Consider the following 25,637-nt stretch of genomic DNA (forward strand, 5'->3'; position numbering starts at 1 on the left):
GAAATGAAACATCTTATACCACAGCAATAGGCCAAGAATACAGATGATTCAGCTCCTAAATATTCCACTACATTTTCTATTTTTTTAAAACAATAAACCTGACTGATCCTGAAGAAGGCAGAAAGGAGGAGTCTTAGATGGAACTGCTAAAGCACGCATATTTCTGGTACACTAAAGACCCCAAGGTGCTAATTCAAGCTCTGTTTACTAACTGGATTGCTGTGTTTGAGAGAAAACAGAAGCTATTTTCTCAGTTCTAAAAGCTGCTTATTCATCAAGCCTGGAATGCCATCACTATTGGTAGTAAATCTTATGCTCAGCATCTGTGGCTAGCTTTTTATTGAAGAAAACTGTTTTAGGTCAGTGGAGGGCTAGAAGAATGAGCCTGGCCTGTGTTTGTGCACTGAGTCCACAAGCTGCCAACTACGAAAGTGAAAGTTTTGTTCCTGCTATGTTTTCTAACATGAAAACAAACAGTTGTGGGGCATTTTGGTGCTAACCAAGAGGACACACTCTTCATGAGCTCAAAGATATACTGTATAACCAGGTCATGAGGAGCTGTCATTACTGCTCTGTGGTTTAGCAAAAGGGCCAGGCTGGTGAGAAAGGACAAGGCCAACATTCCTGACACTAGATGAGCAGTGCAGCACACACAGATAGGAAGTGGGACAGCTTTCTCTGTTGCTTCTGCCAGATTCCTCAACTTGTTGACATCCTGATTGGGCAATGTAATCTGCAGGGTGCTCTCCCTTATAGACGATATCTATAAGCTTACTTTCCTGTGCCTTCTGCAATGGGTTTGGCCATCTCCAGTGGTCTCTCACAGTGGGAAGCGATGCTTTCTTCAGAATTGACTGAGATTTCATTTCCTTGAAACAGGTCATTTATTATCTAAAACAACAGCAGAAAACTATCCGTCTGCGAGGTACAGCCACCGCTGACCAGTGCTGATGGACACGTAGCTCAGCGGGATGCTGTCTGATACACATCAGCATTATCTTGTGACTGCCTGAAGTGAAGAACCAAACCGACTTAAGTCTGCGGCATCACAGAGTGGAGTTTAGATGAGGTCAGCCTCCCCAGCACCAATATTTTCTTCTACTTGTGATTAAAACTCTGCTGGAGCCCAGCATTCCTAACTGTGGTGACATGGTCACATGCTGATGTCAAGGAAGAGACCAGTTCTCCAACACAAAGTCATATTTTCATGGAATCTGATATTCTCAGGCCTAAACATTTCCCTTAGCTGGTAGTGGTTCTAGAACAGTAACTTATTATATGTAAGTGTCAGCCTCTGAAAACACTACACAGGGACAGAGATGGAGCAAAGGGTCTTGGACTCACCAAGCTCAAGAAAGAGAAGCCTACCCAAGAAGTGGTTTATGCAACTTGGATGAAGCACCTTGTTTTGGAAAAGCTTCCAGTAGTTTCCTCTAAATGGAACAGAAAGAAATGATGAGGTGCATGTATCTCTGCTATGGAGTTTTAAATGCAGCCAGGTGGGTAGATTTGATGCACTGTTGCAGTGTTGGGAATAGAATACAGGGCCCTGCTGGGCAAGGGTTCTACCACTGTCACTGTACTACACCTCAGGACCAGGTTCTGACAGGTGCTAATGTCTTTATTTCGCACTGTTAGTCACTACTGGCTGACACAAAGTTTTCTGAGCTTCTGTGACTACCGGATAGATCTGTAAGGTTCCTCTGTGTTTGTAGTCAACATTGACAGATAAGGAGTATTAGTAACCTGTGAGGTTTGAAACCCCTACGTCAGCATGTGACATTTCATGCACAAAATGAAGACTGAACTGCAGAGACCTGAAGCAGTGAAGGAGCATCCATTCTCACACTGAGCATGTTTCATAATCACCAAGAGCAAGAGGAGGAGGGAGGAGGAAAAGAAGAAAGCGGGCCACTGTTATAGAAAATCTAGGCTAGTAGTATTCTCAGTACTAATTATAATTACCTTTCATATTTTATAATTTATTACAAATTAACTGATGAATCTGGCCATATAGAAGAACCCTTTAATTGAAAATAAAATAATGAAACTAGCCAAAACTGTCAGCAAGAATTTGTCATTTTAACAAAAACAGTAGAGCATTCTAGCAGTAAAATATTAGGTAAAATATTATCTGTGTAACAACTTCATGAGAACTCTAGAACACCCTAGCTAATGCATATAAAGGGCAAAGAATGTCAGCTAAGACGAGCATTTCTCTGCCAGAGGATTCAGGGACTGAGATCTCATGAATTACACATCCCAGGCTGTCAGACAGGACCTCCCCAGATCAGGGGGAATGGTTCTGATATCTTTGTGTCACTGTCAAATGTTGGAAGTCTTTTGTAAAGCATCACACACTTCTTTTCCACAGTTGATTTGAGAAGTGGACACTTTACTTAAACTGGATCATGCAGAGTCTCTATTCTGAGAATTTTGAACTGTTATTAGAAGTAATGTAGAGTTTTAGGTGACTACGTACATTCAGGAGAAGCACTGTACAAAGAAAGAAAGCTAAACAGCAAAGAAATAATAAAGTGGGTCAGATAAGAAAGGGGAGGGAGGACCAGTATGAAAAGATTCTACAAGCCTTCTTAGTACTCTGCAGCTTCCTGGGCCATGAGAATTCTCCTTGATTCCTAAGTTTCTCCAAGTCATTTGCATTGCTTACAGTACGGATCTTGCATTGTATAAATGGGATTTTGAACTGTCATCTAAGACTCACCCCCCACCTTTTGGTTTGTTTCTCTGTTTATATACTACATTTGCTTTGTTTGGCAGGAGGTGAGGAGTGTGCCTGTATGCCACAGCCTTAATATGACAGTCAGGAATTGAACTCATGTCATTAGGCTTGGTGATGAGAACCTTTACCAGATGAGCCATCTCAAAGGCCCTCATTTTTGTTACCGAGACAGGGTCATGCTAAATAGCCTTGGCTGACTTGAAACTCTTTATGTAGGACAAGGCTGGCCCTGAGCCCGGAGCATGCTTCCTGTTCTGTCTCCTGTGTGCTAAAGTTGTAGGTATGCATCGAGGTGCTCAGAATCTCTATCTCAGTTCTCAGTCTCTAAAGTGGAGACAGCACTTGTGTCATGATATTAGACACAGTGGAAATAAATGAAGTTAGAAATGAAGCACTTAAGCAAGTGGCCAAACTTAGCGACCGATTGCTATTCTTTCAAAAATAGATCATTCTGAAACATACATTTTATCATATAGATGTCTCCCATTAAGCACTGTTTAGTGGGTACTGTTACAAGCGCACCTAACTACACTGTTCATGCGTGTTGTTACAGGTTTACCTTTCTACACTGTTAGTGGGTATTGTTAAAGGGGACACATGGCTTTCTCCTTGTTAGCCAATCACACCTTGTGGACATAGACAGACTTCTGTTGCTGTACACATCCAGAGGAAAAATCACATCTAAGACAAGGCAGTTTTATGAGTAAGCCTCAGTGCATCTGGGTCCCTTATAGGCTGTTTCCCCAGCACTGACACATTCACTGCTAGGGGCAGTCCATCCTTGCTAAGGAAGCCCAAGAGTTCACAGACCCTGCTCTAAAGTTAGAAAAGCAATTGTTAAAAGAATCCCATCACCCTTCTGGATGATGCTTTTAGGTGATGCAGCTGCCTCTGGAGTCACCATAAAACACTCATTGGTTCATCAATGTAGACTTGGTAGAGTCCTTTTTTGGTCTCATCAGTGCACTCTTGGGGGTGAATAGTCTGCACTCTTAGGGTTGAGGGTGAATGGTCCCATCCATGCATTGTTAGGTTGAGCAGACTTTGGTTCACATCTCCCAAGGAAGGCCTGTTTAGGTCACCCTATTCGCATAGAGTGATAAGGCATTATCTCCTGGGGAGATCTACTTCCTTCTCTCTCAGTCCCTGGACTTCTTTAGGATCAATTCTATGAAAACACAATAGGATCACATACCTGGTATGATTTAGATGTTTCGATGGCTTCTCAGAACTCTAGCATATAATCCTGATTCCTAACTGTGGAAGCCCCCTGTAACTTTAAGAGGACTGTTCTGCCCATCACACAAGCAAAAAAAAAAAAAAAAAAAAAAAAAAAAACAAGAACTGAAAATTTAACACCCAGTTTTTATTCAGACAGACAGCAATTAAGAAGCTGGAGCAAAATCTGTCTTTCTGATTAGTGGCTTTTGTAGAACCACAGTGAAGGAAATTAATTCAAAGTTCCGTTTTATTCTTCTTGCCAGATCGTTCTTATCATCAAGATGTGCATTCAGGTTACATGTCACCTCTGGGTGCCACGCCTTAGCAATCATATACCTTGGTTCTTGAGTCTCTCTCTGGTTCTAGTCTCTCACTAGAACTTGGGCTCACACATTTGGCAAGGCTGTCTAGCCAAACAGCTCCATGCTTCTCCATGGTGCCACCTTCCTGATCCTGGACCTGTAGACATGCAACAACATGCCCAAGATTTTTTCATGTGTCATGGGGTAAACTTAGATCTTCTTGGTTGTGCAGCCAACACTTTACTGATAGAACTCACAAGTTGCTATGTGGTTACTCTTGACAACAAATAGCAATGCATATTGTCCTCTGCTTTCAGTAATGTTTGTAGCCAGAACCTTGGAATATAGTGAAGTAGAACTTGCACTCTCACAATGCAGTCAGCTGAATTCTATCATCTGAAGGGTCAGTCTGTTAAACAGGAAACTGAAGAACACATACAATTGTCTATAATAAAAATTTCTATAGGGACCAGAGAATATCTGGATCTGTGGAATATTCTATGGAATATCATTTGACTAACATGTTCAAGGTCCTGGGTTCAATTAGCAACATCTAGAAAAGATGGAGAAAAGGAAGAAAGGAAGGAAAGGAAGGAAGAATCTATAGTCATTGTCCCCACAGTAATTATCTATAGTGAGGTCTTTAAATTTAAATAATAATGAGAAGAAAACCAAGTCAGTTAATTAAAATTCTGAAAAAGCAACGCTATTTATCTAAGTTCTAATTTGAGCTCTCATTTGGCATGAAATCACTGTAATAATGCATAAGCCATCTTAGTAATCCATATAACTGCATAGTTTGAATGTCACTGTACTGGATGCTGTAATGTGATACCCAGAAAACCAGAGCAAAGAGTAGCTGCCTGGTGTAGAGGCTTCTACACGCATTTGTTCTTACTGAGAGGTAGCTGGAGAACTTGGCATTGCAAATTAACATTTTAAAAATGCACTTATTATTTAAGTAGACCAATAGTCTAATTGTGCACTAGCTCATCAAATTCTAGAACACAGAACACAGTGATGTTTTTGTGAGATATGAAGAAATATGTCAGTAATGCCAGACAAAGAAAGTTTCTTTTACTGATTCAGATTTATGGGGAGTTATGAATGATCATATGAAATATTTAAGGGTTGCTTAGAAAAGTCAGTAATCACACACTCTGTTTTTAAACCAGGATTTTAAAAAATCAGTTTATATATATAACAAGTCTGAAGAAGGTATGGAAGTTAATTTAGTGATACACATACAGGTCAACTTTCAAATGTATCAAGTCAATTTTGCAGGAAAAATTGATACACATAAATGTAGATGCCTGGTAGCAAGCCATGGGAAGGATGTTCAGTGTAGACTCATTATTTTGTCTACAGTCATGTGAAGGGGCAGGTTCACTTGGGTCTAGTGCTGCTCACACTTAGGCTGCATGGGACTCCTCTGGAAACCCCACAGAAATTTGGATTTCAATCTACCAGGGAAAAAGATTGAGATTGTACACATCTAGAAAATACCCAGGTAAGGTTGTTACACTCTGCCTAGCTCCCCAAGATGAATGGAAAGTCCTTGGCAATCTTAGCAAGCAGCAGAAGCCTAATGCAAGGAGAACCAGCGTCCTCCAAGTCCACTCAGCCTAAGCATATGTTGTGTTTTCCTGTCCACAGGATAAGAAGTCAGAATGCTGTAGAAGACATCAAATCTCTTCTTCAGAGCCTTTCAAACATTTCTCCTTTTAGAACCTTTCAAAGGGAGTGATGTGCTTTGAGTTGACGGGGGAAATGTAGCATGTGTCCCAGATCTGATATGTTCATACTTTGAAAGCTTGCAGGTTTTGTGACCTTTAAGTAGCATGCTGTCCTTATTTACATTTGATGAGGAACAAATAAAGTAACTCCAAATGACTGGTGCACACCAAGATTCTGAAAAGCCAAGTTCTCCATCTTCCCACTTGCCCTACGTCCATATGAAGAAGTTGTCTCTGTGTATGTACATGGTGTCACGTACTAGAGCATGCTAAATGCACAATCAATTCTTTCTGTGTGATTTCAGCCTTTTCTTCAGAAGATTTGCTGCTATCTGGGATTCTCTGTTTCTTTTGAAGTCTCTGCTTCCCTGTGGTAAGCATGGTTGGGTGACTTATGGAGAGGCTGGCCTAACTCTCATGACATTGAAATTCCTATGGGTTGGTGAGAAACCTGGATGCGTTTTTTTTTGTTTGTTTGTTTGTTTTTGTTTTTGTTTTTGTTTTTTTTGTTTTGTTTTGTTTTTTGCAGGCTCCATATTGCTTCTAGGCAAGCAAGACTGTGGGAAACATGGCATACTGAGCTGCAGAACACAACTTAAAAGTGGATGCTGTTACTCATGATATCCTATAAGATACTGAGGGTTGTTTAAATACCAGGTTTTCCAGTTTGAACTTAGACTTTCTTTGATTTGATTAAAAATTATCCTATTTCAGCTGTGTTGATGTCCATGGACTGTTCTGCCACTGGGGGCCATGTTGATGTGTATGGCCTGTGCAACCACTGAGGACTATGATGGTGTCTGCACCTCATGCTATGGCAGAGGATTGTGTTAATGTCTGTGTCTGTACTGCCACTGCAGACCATTCTTGAGGTTTGTGGAACTTGCTGATACACAAGACCATGTACAAGCCCATGATACATGCTCCCACTCATGGTAAAAGGGCAAGGAAGCTGTTTTTGCCATGGTATCGATGACTGCAGACTCGCAGTTGAGAAAAGAGGACATAGAAGGCCTATGTGACCACCTCTATCCCCCACCCTACCCCAACTCCCAAGAAGTAACAGCTGAGACAGAAAGCCATTGAAGAAAACTCTTAAAAGTTATAATAAGGATTCTGAAGTTAGCTCCCTACAATTGATGGCTTCTGGTGGGGTGTGGATGGGGAAAAGCTTAGTTTGTTTATGGAGCTGACCACTAAGAGTTTGACCATCATTCCTCCAATGAGTACATGGAGCAACAGAAATTAGACTCTTCTTCTTTTGGTTGGGGGGGTCATAAAACAGGGGGAGTAGACCCGGGAGGCCTGGGAAGTAAGTGTGTTCAGGGTTCATGATATAAAATTCCAAAATAATAAAAATATTATAAAAAGAAGAAATTTCCTTTTTATAATATATAATCCATGTATTTATGATAGCTGAAAGCGTGGGGCATTTGTAGGGGGGTGTTTGTAAAAGTTAGAAATAATAACAACACTTTTCTGCACCTCATGAAATGTACTTCAAAACTGACTGCAGACTTGGACACAAAGCAAGTCTCAACAGATACAAGAAGATGAAAATAACATCCTGCCTCCTAGCCTACTGCCATGAGCTAAAAGCTGGATATCCTGAGGCACAAGCAGACTCTGTTTGAAGTCAGCCTGGTCTACCTAGAGAGTTCCAAGCCAGAGCTTTATAGAGTTACAAATAAATAATAAAACAAACAAATAAATACATATATATTAGGTAGAAAGTGACACCTCTTGTCAACTTCTGACCTCCATATCAATAGGCATGAAGTAGTTAACACTTACATACACACAGACACACACACACACAGACACACACACACACACACACACACACAGAGATAGAGAGACAGAGACAGAACAGAGACAGAGACAGAGAGAAACAGAGACAGGGACAGAGAACCCTTAGTAAGTACATGGACAAATGTGAAAATAACTAAGCTGAATAGAAGTCAGACAAACAAGACACTCCAAATACATGCTGTCTGGACCCAGGGGGCAAAAGAGCCATCTTTTTTTTTTTTTTTTCAGATCACTGAGGCATGCCAGGATACACTGGGATCATTCTCTTGAATTAATGAAAATTTGAAGAAAATTTTGTACGCACATGTGTATGTGTGTGTACGATGGGGTGCACACTTTAAACATATGAATCCACCTGACAACTATCCCTTAATTGTTCTACAAAGATCTCTTAAAGTTAAGAAAATGAAATAAGAAAAATATCAGATGCAAACATTGTATTAAATGTGAATATAACCTTGCTGATCCCTCCCTAAAGTACTCAAACTAAAAATAAAAATGAGAAGAAGACACATTAATCAGAGAAGGATCTTTATGGTAGGTATTTAATGGACCTGCCATTTCTACACTAATGGACACTCCGGTCATTTTGGAGTATCTGCAATATGAGTGAATTGTTTGAAATAATAATGCTTAATTAAGAATTTTGATGGTTTGAGCTTTAGTAAAGTTTCTTTTATGAATGTGGGTGCCCTTGTATTTGGAGCATAAATATTCAGAATTGAGAGTTCATCTTGGTAGATTTTTCGTTTGACAAGTATGAAGTGTCCTTCCTTATCTTTTTTGATTACTTTTGGTTGAAAGTCCATTTTATTCAAAATTAGAATGGCTACTCCAGGTTGTTTCTTAGGACCATTTGCTTGGAAAATTGTTTTCCATCCTTTTACTCTGAAGTAGTGTCTGTCTTTGTTGCTGAGGTGCATTTTCTGTATGCAGCAAAATTCTGGGTCCTGTTTAATATATCCAGTATGTTAGTCTATGTCTTTTTTATTGGGGAATTGAGTCCATTGATGTTAAGAGATATTAGGGAAAAGTGATTGTTTCTTCCTGTTATTTTTGTTCTTAGAGGTGGAATTATATTTGTGTAGCTATCTTCTTTTGGGTTTGTTAGAAGATTACTTTCTTGCTTTTTCTAGGTTGTAGTTTCCCTCCTTCTGTTGGAGGTTTCCCTCTATTATCCTTTGTAGGACTGGATTTGTGGGAAGATATTGTGTAAATTTGGTTTTGTCATGGAATATTCTGGTTTCTCCATCTACAGTGATTGAGATTTTTGCTCCGATAGAGGGCTAATATCCAGTATATACAAAGAACTCAAGAAATTAGACTCCAGAAAACCAAATAACCCTATTAAAAATGGTACAGAGCTAAACAAAAAATTCTCAACTGAGGAAACTCGAATGGCTGAGAAGCACTAAAGAAATGTTCAGCATCCTTAGTCATCAGGGAAATGCAAATCAAAACAACCCTGAGATTCCACCTTACACCAGTCAGAATGGCTAAGATCAAAAACTCAGGTGATAGCAGATGCTGGCTAGGATGTGGAGAAAGAGGAACACTCCTCCGTTGTTGGTGGGATTGTAAGCTGTTGCAACCACTCTGGAAATCAGTCTAGTGGTTCCTCAGAAAATTGGACATAGCATTACTTGAGGATCCAACTATACCACTCCTGGGCATATACCCAGAAGATTCTCCAACATATAACAAGGACATATGCTCCACTATGTTCATAGCAGCCTTATATATAATAGCCAGAAGCTGGAAAAAAAAACAGATGTCCCTCAACAGAGGAACTGATACAGAAAATGTGGTACATCTACACGATGGAATATTACTCAGCTATTAAAAACAATGAATTTGAGGAATTCTTAGGCAAATGGATGGAACTAGAAAGTACCATCCTCAGTGAGGTAATCCAATCACAAAAGAACACACATGGTATGTACTCACTGATAATTGGATATTAGCCCAAAAGCTTGCAATACCCAAGATACAACTCACAGACCACTTGAAGCTCATAAAGAAGGAAGAGCAAAGTGTGGGGTGCTTTGGTCCTTCTTAGAAGAAGTAACAAAATACTCATGGGAGCAAATATGGATACTAAGCATGGGACAGAAACTGAAAGAGGGATCATCTGGAGACTGTCCCGCCTGGGTATCCATCCCATGTGCAGTCACCAAAGGTAGACGCTGATGTGGATGTCAGGAAGTGCATGCTGACAGGAGCCTGATATAGCTGTCTCCTTAGAGGTTTGCCAGAGCCTGAAATATACAGAGGTGGATGCTCATAGCTAACCATTGAACTTGTCATGGGGTACCCAATGGAAGAGTGAGAGAGAAGAATGAAGATGCTGAAAGAGCTTGTGGCCCCATGGAGAGAGCAACAATACCAACCAAGCAGAGTTCCCAGGGTCTAAACCACCAGCCTGGGAGCACATAGGTGAGATCCATGGCTCCAGCTGTATATGTAGGGGAGGATGGCCTTGTCAGGCATAGGTGGGAGAGGAAATCCTTGGTCTAGTGAAGGCTGAATGCCCCAGTGTGGGGGAATTCGTGGGTGGGGAGGTGGGAGTGGGTAGGTGGGTGGGTGCACATCCTCATAGAAGCAGGAGGAGGGGGGATGGGATAGGTGGTTCCTGGGTGGGAGGAAAATGCGGAAAGAGGATCACATCTAAAATGTAAATAAAATATCCAGTAAAAATGAGAAAAGAAGAATTCTGATGGACAGAAAACACTTAGAGTAAATATCAGGCATGCAGGCACTGAAAAGCCTTAAAGATCTCTGTCTCTAAAGTCCCTTCCCTTGACTCACAAACAGCCATGTTGCTTTTCTTTCTCCTGCTAGGGGTCATTCTGGATTCTTTCTGCTGGCTATCTGGCTGCTGCATGAACGGCATCCAGGAGGTGGCCGAGGCAACCCTTTTTGCTCTGTCCAAGTTGAATGGCTTCTTATTTCTTCTGCCAATGTGTGTCGTATTTCTGGTTGTCTTTCCTGTAGTTTTTTCAGTTTCCTGCCGTTTCTTGAGTTATAAAGTTGCTTTTGCTTGCCTGGTGCAGACATCTACAAAAACAACTGCCGTATCCCCGTGGGAAAGGCTCAGTGCCTTCTGTAGATGCTCGTTGCCTTCGGCTTGATCCCTTTTCCTTCCTTAGTGAAGTACTGTTTATTTCCCCCCATAATTTCTTCCCCTCATTATGTTATTGTCTCAGGATGAAACTGTACCAATTAGCAAGCAACTGTGACGTGTCTGACTTCTCATACTTTCAATCTAATGTCCAACAGACAAGTCTACATGCTCAGCCACAAGGCTTTGGAATGATGCAAGGCCCCGAATCACAGAGGATCCAGCTGTGTTATTCTCATCCCATTATATGTAGGGCAGTGGAGCGACGTATAAACTTAAAAGAGAAGCCTCAGACACAGGATAATTTTTCACTACAACTGAATTAGGAAATCCTTGTTGACCTCTTAGCTGATTTTAAACATAAAACTATCTGAAACCCACTCTTTTATTGGTCCTAGAGCTCCTGGGTAACTTGTTAAAGTTTCACGTTTTCTTTGACAGCTCCTCTTCGTAGTTTATAGGTCTTCAAAGTAAAACAAACAAACAAACAAACATTCCCCACGCATCTCTAAACTGTATGGTAAAAGTGACAAAACTAGTTTATTTGTGACTCCATGTCTCCCTTCAGCATCATGCCCCCCTACAGGGTTTCTTGGCTTACATCATCCAGTTGAGGACACTATCACCCACTCACTGAAGACTCCAGACAGGGCTGTTCTGCCATGAGAGGCACAGTAAGACACATGCTAAATTCTGAAGACTTGGTTCCAAAAAAGTAGTGTCATATTTTACAATTTTATAATGACTATACCTTTACAGCTATTTTGGATGAACTGGACTAAGATGCACTGCTAAGAGCAACTTTACCTACTTTAGTCTTTCCCTAAACTGTGACTTGTAAAAATTAGTGACTACATTACTATTGTATACATGGGTCATGTGACATTCTATTTTTATTTGGTTTTGGCTTTTTTGAGATGTGGAGTGGTGGTTCTCACTTGTAGCCCAGGTTAGCCTCAAATCATTCTTCTGTCTAAGCTTCCTCAGTCTTGGAACTCCAGGCAGGTGCCACCATACTTGGCTTGGCATTCCGTGTCTACTAGACAAGCTTGCTTTTCACACAGCCTTCACACAGCTGAGCACAGGAGGGAGCAGACTCTCATCTCTGCCCGGAAACTGCACTTTACATGCCTACTGGAAAACGTTCATTGGTGTGAGGCAGACAGATGGCACTGTGCCAGCCAGCCAAAGCAGTTGAGAAAACTGTTGGGCACAGGAACTGACTTTACCATGAATTATGACTAGGACGACAGGACAGCTCTAGTGCCTGTGTCGGAACTTGTTGATATTTGCTCCCCTGCAGCTACAGCAGGAAAGATTGCAGGCTGAATGGTCGCACTGTCAAGCTTTGAACGGAGCAGGGCAGAAACAATTACAACAGTCAGGAGGGGAGCTTTGGGGGCAGGTTAGTGCTCAGTATTTGCCTAGCATATGTCAGGCCCTGTTTTGCCATCCATCTCCACCAAAACAAAACAGAACAGGAAAATAGACCAGGAATGTATCACAAAAGTAAACGAAGTTTATGTGAGTCAAAAGCAGTGTTTCTCAACCTGTGGGTGGTGACCTCATTGGCAAACCTCTATCTCAAAAATATTTACATTACCATCAGTGACAGTAGCAAAATTATAGATGAATGAAATAGCAAGGAAAATAACGTTATGGTGGAAGGTCACCACAACATGAGGAACTATATTGAATGGTTGGAGCATTAGGAAGGTTGAAAACCACTAAGCTAAAGGTTTGTTTTTGTTTTGTCTTGTTTTGTCTTTTAAAGACAGTTTCTATGTGCTTAATGTGACATAGTTAGTTACTACAGGGACAGAAATGCCTGCCTACATCAACATTTTATTGCCTCTTTCATCGACTGGAACCTTCTTTATTAACGTGAGGCCTGAATTAATCCTAGAGGCTTTCCTTGACAAAGTAACTACTGAACTGTTTACTCTGTCAGCTCCCAAGGAGCCATGCCTACAGGCTTTAAAAGCGAGCAGAGAAGCAAACCACATCTTTCTCCCAAGCCCCATGGGGTCTGCTGCTCTGTGGGATGGAAGCGAAGAAAGGTCCACTCAGCTGCACATGCAACCACACACTCTACACCTGGTGTGATACCTCCCACAGAAAGGGCATTCTTCTCTCATTTTATGTATTTGTTTAATTTGTGTGTGGTGAATGTAAATGTTCTTATGGGTGTGTATACACACACACATATATGTATGCGTGTGTGTGTGTGTGTGTGTGTGTGTGTGTGTGTGTGTGTGTGTGTACACCTGCCTTTGGAGGCTGAGGGCCAATGTCAAGTGTCTTTCATGTTGACTCTCACCTTAGTTTTGTGACAGGGTCTCTCCCTGAACCTAGAGCTTGATGATTTGACTTGGATGGCTGACAATAAGCCGATCCAGGCATCTGACCATTTCTGCCTCACCAGCATGGCCTTATAGACTTGTGTGTGCAACCATATCCAGCTTTTACATGGGTGCTATGGGTTGTATCCAGGTGCTAGTACTTTTATGGCAGGTACTTAGCCAACTGAGCCATCTCCCCAGACCGTTTGCTACTATTTTAAATGAATTTGTTGTTCAGTCCCCCAATCCTGTCCTCTTCAGTTATCCTTTGGTAAAAATGACAGGCAGTTAGAAACACAAGTACAAGACTTCTAGAAGGTTCTCTATGAGTTCTAAAAATGACCCAGGAAAGCCTCCAAGCTTATCATGCCCAGCATATGTCTTCGCTTTCTCTTTTCTGTCTCCGTCATTTTCTGTCTTCTGTTCTAACATGCCAGCAGTGTATGGATGACTGAACACAGAGGCAGGACTCATGCTCAAACCGTCAGATCAGACCACTACAATCTATTGTCTCGCATCAGAAGAAATCTTTAGGAACTCTGTGCATGCCATTATGTCAATGGGCCACAACACATAACTTTACAAAACTTGAAATATTCTGAGCTGTATGCCAGACATCTTATGAGGCTACATTTATAGCTTCAGTTTTTAAACCCTGCAGACTTAAAACATGCAGTGCAAGCTTTCTTCAGTTGCAGAACAGATAATTTAAAATCAGGCATCTCTTCTTGGCAAAGTGTGAATGCAATCATATAAAAGGGACAAAGTTTATGTCACTCTGCAGCAATGAAGTTAACATGCTAATTTTTTTAATAATTTACATTTTAAAATTGTTAGTTAAAAGTTACTTTTTTGCCAGATTTTTTAATTTTTGCTTGAAGAAGCATATAAGTCTAACTTATGTGCCATAAAACATATTTATAATGAAAAGATTGGCATATTTAAATGTAAATTGGATTTAATGCCAGAAATGCTAACATCCCATTTTTTAAACTGTAGTAAGTTTGAAAGATAAATTAAAATAATTGACTAAAAATTACCAGTTGGCATTTTAAAAGCATTATTCTTACTAAGATGTTTCATGCTGCCATATCTAGATCTGATGAGATGACTAAGTGGAGATTTCTCATTCTTGTCTAAGATGTCATCTTTGTGTTTACATTTCTAATGTAAATACATCTGGCTGACAGGAGCTTAGAATTAATGTATCAAACAATAAAATTATCTTATGCAAAGGAACAAGTTATTAGAAATATTTTCCTTGTTTTTTTCCTGATAGAGATAAATGTACTCTAAGAGATTCTTTTATGTTTTATGTTTTTGCTTTTTCTTTTTTTGAAGGTAGTGGTTCTGCCTTTGTCAGGATCTCACCACTTTGCCAAGGTAGACCCCAAAATTATGATCCCCCTGCCTCAATTTCTCAAGTGCTGGATTTAGATATGTACTACATACCCAGTACCCTGGATACTTTTGTATTGATCACCACCAAAATGTTGTAGGTGATATATAGGTACATTTCAAATTTGTATGAGAAGTCTCTCATAAGCCTATGTTAGCTAAAAGTGTATCAAATCAGATGCAGAATAAAAACAAAACAATCTTCAAACTGATCCTTTGTTAGGATGCCACAGCTGTCCAGCCTTACCAGAGTTGTTCCAGCCACTTCTCTTGCTGTTCACAGACAGCGATGCATGTATTTGTCATTTATTATTCATGTGCTAGGTAAACACTGCATCACAGAGGCTCGTGAATGCTTATCAATGTTCATAGGCTGTGCAATGTTCAGTGTAGTTCAAATTCAGGAATCATTACTAAGAACCTGCATAGGCGCTGATTAAGCAAACTCCATCTCTATACAGTTTTCTAATACAAACCACGATAATGCAGAGTCCAGATGCAGCCGTGACCTGGTGAACAGATAGTTTTGTGTAACCAAACATTTCTTTAGCAAAAAGTTGTATTACAGAGGTGGCATATGCATGGGAATGTTCTTCTCTTTGTATGTGTGTGGCCAGAGGTTGTCATTTATGAAGGCCAAAAGTCAACATATTAGCTGAACTGGCTGTTCATTGAGTTCGCAGGATCCTCCTGTCTCTCCACATGCTCCAACACCCATCCACTTCAGCTCCACTCCTACAGGTACCAGATCTGACCTTTACAGGGGTTCCTAGGATACACACTCAGGTCTTTGTGCTTGAACGTATTACAGCAAGAACTTTGCCCACTGAGTCATTCTTTTTTAGTAAAACAGCGTTCCTTACATGTCATTCCAGCCTACATTTATAAACTAGATCACAAACTGTTGAAACCACATACCTTTACAGCACCGTTCTCATGCATGGTGATGCAGTTATCAGCATCTTCTGAGAGCTGGTACAAGGCCTGAGCTGTAGCTCGATGCACATTGGTGTCATTTGATTTCAGATAACGCACCAGTGGAGCCACAGCCTTGTGTTCACCGAAGGCTACTCTGTTCCTTCCCCACATACAACAGCGTGAGATAGCTTCTGCCAGATGACGCCTCAGTTTGTCATTATTCTGGAAGAAATGAGTGTATGCTGCAGCCACTCTGTGAAGCTGGATATATGCACTTCCTGCCTGCTACCCACTGAGAGGCCAGGGAGTCTGCAGGAGCACTCACTGGCTCCTTAGGAAGTACCTTGAAGGAACTAGAATTTTGGTTCTCTTTCTTTTAAATACATATATTCATATATATTTAAATATGTTTATATATTTCTTTATACATCATATATACATAAATAAGTGTAATATATGTGTACATATGCACATATATGTACATATTTGTAGAGAGACAGGGTATCACAGTGTATCTCTGACTGACCTTGAACTCACTATGTAGACCAGGTTGGTCTCTAATCTACATGCCTCTGACTCTTGATTGGTGGGATTAAAGGACCTGGCCTTACTGACTTTTCTATGAACTGAACGTAATCAGTGCTATCAAAGATGAGACAGGTATCTAAAACTGGTCATTTGTTTCTGGGAGTCTGATTACCTGTTGAGTCTACTCATAACAAAATCTTACAAATCAGGGCCAAGATTGAGCAGTAAGTAAATGGGCTGACCACTGAGATTGGTGACCTGAGTTCCATCCTGGACCCTCATGGTGAAAGTTATCCTACGACCTTCATGTGCACATTAATGGTATGTACACATGTATGAATGCATGCACACACACACACATATACACACTTAAGATGTAAAAAAATCTTTACAAATGATCAAGATGCTTAGTAATAAAATATGTCTAGAATACTGTATATTCTTCAAGGAATACTTCATTTAGTTGGGATGAGTGAATTGATTCTACTTCTTCAACCTATGTTTATTTCTTATTGCAGTTTTTGCATGTGTATGTGTGTGGTACACATATGTGTTTTCATCTATGTAGGTACACATGTGTGTATGAGCATACCTGTGCACCCGGGGCTCAGACAATGACTTTGGGTGTTGCCTTTGGTCACTTCCAAATGCAACAAATTGAGGTAGGGTCTTGACTTGAACCCAGTGCTTGTTTATTCAGCTATTCTATCTAGGCAGCCTGCTGTGGACCCCTCACCTGTGTTCCCCATGCTCTGGGATTGCAGATAGGCCAATATGTACACTTTGCATGTGGGCGGGTGCTGGACATCTACACATTGGCCCTCATGCTTGAGTGGCAAGTGCTTTTACCTGTAAAGAACCCCTAAATCCCACCTTAATTTCTGAAGAGGAGAAGACAGAGCAACACATAGTAATATCTAGTGGACTTTCTAGTGTTCACTAGAAAGTTTCTTTATACAGATGAGACTTTCTGCTTAGAGTTACCTCAGGTTGTATAGAATAAACGAGCATGCCGTGTCTTCCATTGTCCCATTCTCTTGACTCACAGAATGTGTTGCTCTGAGTCTGACAGATGCTCTGAGAGAGGCTAGGTGTCCTGGGTGTCCCGCCCTGACTCTTCCAGTGTTTGCAGTTCTGGTTTGTCACTCTCCCGCCAAGTACTGCAAGCTCTGCTCAGATGGCTCTGGGCACGGTGAAGTCATTGTCTCCAGGCCCTGCTTTAGCTGGCACGGTTTTAGATAAATAGTATAATACTCTCAAAGCCTTCTGGCTTGAGTCTGTCATCATCCAGGCTTCTACGATGGGAGAAGAGCAAGTCCACTCCTAATGTTGGAATGAACATCTGCCTTAAGAATAACGACAACATCGGGGAAGACGGCTGACACTTACATAACAGCACATAGATGCTGCAGCTTTGCTTGCCAGCAAGTCATTAAAAAAAAAAAACTTTATTTAACAAAGATCTTCCCTACTAATATTCTTCATATAAAAATGTGCCTTTGTGTCTATTAGTCTCAAGCAAGCTCAAGAAGTTGAATAAAATTTTAGATCTCTAGAACTCATACCCCTTGTTTTTTACCGTACTGTGTTCTGAGTGAATCCCATGGTAACAAGACACTACTTACTGTATTGGCAAGTTTGGACAATAAAGGGACGACTCCATGGTCTGTAATGACAGCTAAGTTCTCCTGGTCTTTTGCTATGTTGGTGATAGCAGCGCAGACACTTGCCAGGACCTCTTTGTTGTCTGACTTCAGTAAGTTGACAACAAGTTCCAAGCCACCAACAAAGGAGCGAACCATTTCCCCAGCATCCTAGATAGTAGAGAAATACCTTCTCTTAGGCTAGTTTACAAAAGGTAGAAAGTAATAATAAGGCTGTTAGATATATTTTAAGACTAAAGAAAAATTTATTTTAATATAGTCCTGTATTTTCAAATTCTATGTATATATGCGCATGTATTACAATGAATATGTACACAATAAGCATGTACACTTTGGGTTGAATATTTGCCACAGGGGCTACTGAGCAATTAACAAAATATGTTGGGTTTTAGTACCTGCAGTCTGCTTGATAAAGTCACTGCAAACACTGAACTGGCCAATAGTGAACCACTCTTTCAGGAAACAAAGGGTTAGGTCCTGACAAGCCTCCTGAGACAATACTTTTGCCAAGTGAACAGTATATAACAGTATTATTTATGTTTCTGTTTGACACACCTTATTTCATATATTAAACAATCTTATTTGTTTGTCTGTTTATTTATTTATTTATTGGGGGTACATGTGCCACAGTGCACTAGTGGAGGTCAGAGGACAGCTTGTAAGAGTTGATTCTTGCCTTCCACTGTGTGAATTCAGGGGATCTGACTCAGGGGTCGGACTTAGCAGCAAGTGCCTTGGCCAGCTGAATCATTGTGCTGGCCTGTTCATATATATTTTTAATTTATTAACATCAACATCATGGCCAATAGCACAATTACTCATGTACAGAAGCTTGTCAAGCACATGTTTTTTTTTCTGAAAAGCACATCAAAGCCTTCTTGTGCTTAAGAACCATAGGCAATACTTCAGCACTATGTCCGGAGACAGTTTAGCACTGAAATAATGTACACAAAGCACAAAAAAAATATGTGAAAAATGTGGCCTCACATGGACTCCCAAACGGCCCCGTGCTTCCATTATGAGCTGAAACAAAAATGCCAAGTAGCACGCGTGGGCGCGGCACCTCTCTGCACATCTACAAGAAACATCGTGGAAAGTCCTTAAGGGTGAACTGGGGGTAACAAAGAGGCTTCTATCAAGAACCTGTGAATGAGATGTGTTGATACACGCACTATGTAGCCATTGTGTTGGGCACATCTGGTGGGGAAAGCAAGTGTGCTTTGAAGGTTCCAACCAGGCGTGGTGGTGCAAGCCTGTCTTGCCAGCTTTGGACTGAGACAGAACTATGAGTCTAATGAAAGACTGAACTGCCATAGCCTCCCTTCATGGGGGCTGGGGGTGGGGCCAATGAGAAATGGAAACACAGCGAGCAGTACACACAGTGAGCAGCACACCAAGGGGCAGGTGGAGGGGCCAGGACATCCTAAGGACTGATTTAAACACTGGGGTTTAACATTTTTTAAGGCTCTGTAGAAACCACACATCTGTCAGCCCAGCTGAGCCTCACAACAATCCTGCCCAGGAATACGATGAATTCCATTTTAGATTTTAAAAACCGATTTAAAACTCTAAAACCAATGAACAGATGTTGAAAGTTGTAAGATAGATCATATCCTGTTTTAACGGCAAGATACCATGTGAGCTTTACCAATCGTCAATTTGATTTTTACATCCCCACACCTTGTCAATTTTTCCATGGTGCACCTGCTGCGGGATAAAATCCAAGCTCCAAAACATCGTTGGTAAGGCATTCTCTGTCGCCCGATCTTCATGTCTAGCCTCATTTTCATCACTTATAACACCTATCATGAGCCTGACTCCGCTGGCGTCTGCTGTGAACTGGACAGCTCCTCAAATACTTCACTCCAAGTACAGATCACTACGGTAGCGAATGGCTTCCTGTTTGTCTTTTACCCTGAACTTTAAATTCCAGGTGGGCACATTGTTCATTATTCACTAGCACACCAGTGTCTAGAAGTTAGCATTGGCTCAACTTCCCCACAAATATGCACTGGGGCAACCTGGAATGTTAAGCGCACTGTCAGAACAGGACCGAGGATGGATGTGTGTGAGAGAGAGAGGCTACGGAGTCACATGATGAATCCAGGGAAGTCAGATTCTGCATCAGGGTACAGATCTGAGTTGACTGCCCAGTGCAGAAGCACACATTATATACAGTGTTTGAGCTAATCCCAAGCCCCTAAATCCTCAACCAATCGTATCTCACCACAACGTCACTGTTACTCCAACAAAAGCCCTGCCCAATGAGATTATTCAGAAGGAACATCGGGGAAGTGGGGGGAGGGAAGCATGGTCACCCATAAGGATGTCTGTGAAGATGGGGAAGCAGCCACCGCCCTGGCCTTGGTTCCTTTTTGCTGTTTCACCGGTGTTCCGGGACTCATCTTAGATCTAACGCCTTCGCTCTCTATTCCACTTTTTCCTTCATAAGGTTGACTTTTGCAACCCCCACAGCACACAGGGTTGTTCCTTCAAGGGAAGGAATACAAAACCCCTTCTCTACCCAAAAGGCTAGAGAAAACCGGCTTTCTGACCTGGTGACCTTTGCCCTATCTGTGTGGCTGGAGATTTTCCAGCACCAAATTCTCTTTCAGACCAACTTGTTTTTCCTCTGTCAAAAAGCTATTTTTACATACTTTGCAGAGTTTCAATGTAGTCATGTCTGATCTGAATTTAGCTTTCGTTGCTCCTCAGAGAAATTTAGGCATGCTTTGTTATGCATGTGGGACTGAGTTGATTATCACCAGAATAGTTTTCACCAAATTGTGCTGTGCTCAAATATGCCTAAAATAAATCACTTCACACCAGACTCCCAAAGTTTGAACCAGCTACCGAGTTGCATTTTGTCAAATTGCCTTCGTACCTCCCGGAGCTTGTCGCTCTGCAGGATGTGCAGGTCTCTCTCAGAGACAGTCTCTCTCTCTCTCTCTCTCTCTCTCTCTACACACACACACACACACACACACACGCACACGCACACGCACACGCACACGCACAACCCTATATGCATAATAAACCAGAATAATCTCCTGGTGCAAGGTAAAGTCAGGAAGAGGCAGATCTAAGAAAGCATCACCAAACACACAGCCTTCTCCCGTTGTTATGGCAACAAACAGGATCAACACTGAGGGCCTGATACTCAATGCCAAATGTTCATATCATTTCTGACAGTTGAGATATGCTTCTAGTGTGCCCATAAAATTATTTTGAATTGTTCCATTTTAATAAATTCTACAGTAAATTTTTTTTTTATAACACAGAAGAAAGTATATTCACAACTTTGGCCTACACTGTCACTTCGTTAACATTTTGAGAATTAAGAAGTTATCAGACATGAAGATTATATTTAAAAATTCAATATCTGCCAAATATATGCAACATCAACCTGTCCATTGTTCTCTCTTTAAAAATTAGCAAATCTCATGTCTCTTAAAAATGAGCAATATACTACCATGAGGTGGGCTGGGCATTTGGGGTGCTGTCCTCCACTCCCTTGTCTTTCACCACCTGAGACAGTGAGCATGGGAAAGCTAGCCCTACAAGTGTGTTTTATTTTAGGGAGGAAGTTGCAAGGACAGACGGCAGATACAGGGGACAGGGAGATGAGTGGGACTAGAGTGCATAATGTGAAACTCACAAAAATCAATAAAAGTTTAAAAATTTAAAAAATAAAATACAGAGCAATATAAGGTTGGGGAGATGGCTTAATGGATGAAGCACTTGCTTTACAAATGCTGAGTATAGAGATCAGGTTCCCAGAACCATATAAAGGCCAGAGGCCCCAGCCTATAATCCCAGCATTGTGGGGGCAGAGAAAGAGGATTCCCAGGGTAAGCTGGCTCACTGGACTAGTAGAATTAGTGAGTATAGGTTCAGTGTGACTCCTTCTCCATAAATATGTTGGAGAAAAATTGAGAAAGACACATGATGTCAACTTCAGACCTCCCCCTCCACATATATGTGTGTATGTGACCACATGCACATATAATGCAATATGAAGAAAAATGAAATTATTTTTAACAGGAGTTAAGAATAACAAAGCCAGAGAGAATGACGAAAACATATAATGTGTCCACAGACAATAAACACACAAAAGGAAGACATAATTTCAAAACAAGCTGGACATGCAATTATTATTATTGGTGTTTTGACAATATTAGGGATTGAACCCAGGACCTTATGCACACTAGCTGTGCACATCAGCCTGGAGCTACATTCCCAAACCCTAGTCATATTATTAAAGGACTGAATTAAAATCATAAAAGATACAAAAGAAAGAAATTTTTTTGCAATAGTCCTTATATCCTGTGATTATCAAACAAAATGAGTTTTGATTAGAAATAAAAGAGCTAAAAATCAATAAAGAAAGAAAGATTCATTTGGGAAATTAGACTGACCCAGAAGAAAAATAAAAGAAAACAAAAAAAAGTCAAGACTATTTTTAATGTGTATGTAGGGGAGGGTGGCCTTGTCGGGCATAGGTGGAAGAAGAGATCCTTGTTCCCGTGAAGGCTGGACGTCGAGTGTGGGGGAATTTGAGGGTGGGGAGGTGGGAGTGGGGGGGGGTAGGTGAGGGCACAGCCTCATAGAAGCAGGAGGACGGGGGATGGGATAGGGGGTTCCTGGGCAGGGGGGAAGAAATGGGGCAAGGGGATAACAACTGAAATGTAAATAAAAATCCAATAAAAAATTTAAAAAAGAAAAAAAGAAATTATAAGGTAATTTATAACTATAAAATATCACAATAATAAATAATATAAAATAATTACAAAGAACTACAGAAGAATGCGCAGAAAGGCAGCCCACACTAGAGACCCAAAGAAGAAAAGCAAGCCAGTAGATAAGGAATTCAAAGCATAAATTAAGAGAATTATCTACTAAAGTAAGTAAAAACCAAGAATGTGTTGAAATAAAGTGCTTGGAGAAACTTACCCAGAATGAGCTACACATAAAACCACATCTTCATCCAACTGCTGGACTTAACAAACAACCCCCTAGTTAGCAGGTGCACACAGCACAGACACACCAAGCCCGGTCTCTTTATCCACACACCCACAACTCTTCAAAACCAACTTGATTTGATCTTTGTATGTTCAGGTTGACATTTCTAGCATCTGCAGGTAATAGAATCTTTAGTCTTTCTGTTCCTGGCTTATCTCCACATGATATGATGTCCTCCAGCTCTACTCAATTGGTGCAAATGGCAAGGCTTCATTCATTATGATAAATAATATCCCATGGTGTGTAGGCACTGCATTTTCTTTATCCATTCATCTGTTGATGGTGACCCTAGACCAGCCTAAGCCTGTCATGGGTTTCAAAGACACTCGCCTATTATTTGTTTAAGGGTCCAAGCACCATCAGTGAGCTAAGAGTTGAAACTCCTGGAAAGTTTTTTTTTTCTACTTATCTAAGGGTATCATCACAATTGACCAGACCAAGAAAGACAGAACAGAAGGAGGAAAGTACTCTCTGCTCCCCATGATGCTTGTGGACCTGAGTCTGCTGACCTTAAATCTCACACACAATTGGCAGCACAGGTGCCTGATTCGTGTTCATTATGTTGCAGTGATTTTTCTCAGGGCTCTCTCTCCAAGTCCAGAGATAACGATCTAGGTAGGGCAGCACATAGATAATCCTAGCACTTGGGAGGCAAAGGAGAAGGATCTTGAGTTGAGCCAGCCTGAGTGATACAGTGAAACCCTGTCTTGGGAACAATAAGAAGTAAACAAACAAACAAAAACACAAATAAAGAGCAGAGAACCCCAGTCATCTTCTCAGTCACCCCTGGGAAAGAGGGTCACTCAGTTGACATTCAATAAATGTTTGATGGTTTTTTGTTGTTGTTTTGTTTTGTTTTGTTATTTTAAGACTGAGAGAAGTACAACTTCAAGATACTTGAGCATTGGGCTGGTGATATAGCTCTTGTTTAGTACTCACAAGGGCCAAAGTTTACTCTCAAGTGCTGCCAAAAATAATAAACAAACTACTAACTAGCTGACTAGCTAGATGGTTGATAGATACATGGACAGCCATAGTAAAAACATTAAAAAAGAAAAGAATGTAAGGTCTCTATGCTGGACTTTAAGTTGATAAGTTCAGGTCAACGAGTCAAATTCACAATCAGTCTTTGTCCCCTGCCTCACAGGCCTACCAGCTTCCTGATGCTTCATGAGTTGCGGTACTGGGGCTATATTGGGAAAAATGTCAAAAGTGATCACATCTGTCTCTTACCCATTAACTTGCTAAGATGGATAGTATGAGATATAGTGAACCAAAGCCTCAGCTGAGACCCATGTACTGGCTCACACAACTCTTAGGCAGTTTGCAGTACTCGGAACAGTAAAAATGTCAACCTCAAGTGCCCCTGGTCCCTGAAGAGTTGATTATTTGTTTTGAAGGTGAGACTTTTTGCTTTTCAGAGTTAAGGATTTTAAACACATGACCTCTTACCTCACATAGTTCTCTGGAAAAGGAGACAGTATATTTGAAGGTGGAAAACCATTACCCTGCCAAAGCTGTCTTGCACTAATGCTGAGGGGCTAGGCAAAGCCACCATGTTTTTCACCTTCTCATACATCTTAGAACAGGTTTATGCTAGTTTCACTGTGATGCAATACTGTTCTGCACATATACTCACTGTAATAGGAAAATCCCGAGTAATAAGAATAAAAACAATGACTGCCTAATTGTTTGCAATGTAGAGGAATTTCCATGCATGTGTATTTCTTTGATTCTGACACATACACATGTATTCCTTTAACTCTGACAAAATAAACCAAGAGAGTAAGAGGGCTGCCCTACATGGACCTGGGGTTCAAAGTTCACAAATAGATTGTAGCAAATCTAATCAGATAGATGCAACACTCTCATATGTTTTCACTGTACACTGAGTGCAGATGCTAAGCACTCACGTTTGAATTTATCACTTTAATTCTTGTTTAAGACACTCAGAAGCCTGTTCACAATTTAAAGGATTCATAATTCCAAAGAACATGAAGTTCTATGAACAGATAAGAGCAGCCAGTGGAAGTCAGGAATCGATGCCATTAGGAGTGGAGGTGGTGAAGAAGTAGAAAAGGGTGTGAAGTTCAAATTAAACATGATCAAGTGGAATATACAGCAGATGAGACAAAAATGTAAAGATAGAAAAATACTAACAGTTTGTTAAACTCAACCAATAGGGAAATATTAATGTATCATTTAGTAATGGATGAATGGAAGAGAAAGCAGGGTGTGTTGGTATACAGAATACTTAGTGTACAGGTATGAGGTTTCTTCTCTTACCTCCAGCAAAAGAAGCAGACACTTTTCTGAAGATGGGACACACCCACAATGACTCTAAAGCACATACACAGCCAGGAGAATGTGGCTTAAGACCAAAATTTTGCATCAGAAGAGCTATAAAAAGAGGCTATGTGATGTGTAGCATAGTATCTGAAAATGATTTAAAAATAGCACATCACATGTAAAACTTTCAAAACCCTTTTATTTGCATTCAAAGAGAATGTCAGAGAATCCAAATCAATGGGCACATCACACCCTAAAAGTGTAGTCAGTGACTGAAACCTTTTAAACGTCTCAGTAGACTCTGAGTGCACATGAGAACAGAGCATTATTTGTAAGGGTCTGTCACAATAAGATCCTTGTTCCAATCACAGTGGTTAAATTCCCCCCCCCCCTCCGCCTAAGAGAATCACTTTTAAATTCAATTTTTGTTTACATTTCAAATGTAGGTTGAAAAAAAGAAACAAACAGAATCAGAGTATCAACTACCATACTTTTCCTTATGAACTGGGGGCAATGTAAATTATATTCTGGAGAAGAAATG

General features: G+C 40.7%; 1 protein-coding gene across 8 annotated transcripts in view; it reads right to left on the reverse strand.

The window, feature by feature from the left end:
- Positions 1–25,637, reverse strand: part of Odad2 (outer dynein arm docking complex subunit 2) — a 170,733-nt gene that overhangs the window by 20,120 nt on the left and 124,976 nt on the right. For all 8 annotated transcript variants that reach the window (XM_076939670.1, XM_076939666.1, XM_076939668.1 and 5 more), the window contains 2 exons: positions 17,747–17,935; positions 15,594–15,815 (listed from right to left, as the gene is read on the reverse strand). In XM_076939670.1, the coding sequence (XP_076795785.1) occupies positions 15,594–15,815; positions 17,747–17,935 (411 nt within the window). The remainder of the gene's footprint in view (positions 1–15,593; positions 15,816–17,746; positions 17,936–25,637) is intronic.

The sequence above is a fragment of the Arvicanthis niloticus genome, chromosome 8 (genome assembly GCF_011762505.2).
Source record: "Arvicanthis niloticus isolate mArvNil1 chromosome 8, mArvNil1.pat.X, whole genome shotgun sequence".
Lineage (NCBI taxonomy): Eukaryota > Metazoa > Chordata > Mammalia > Rodentia > Muridae > Arvicanthis > Arvicanthis niloticus.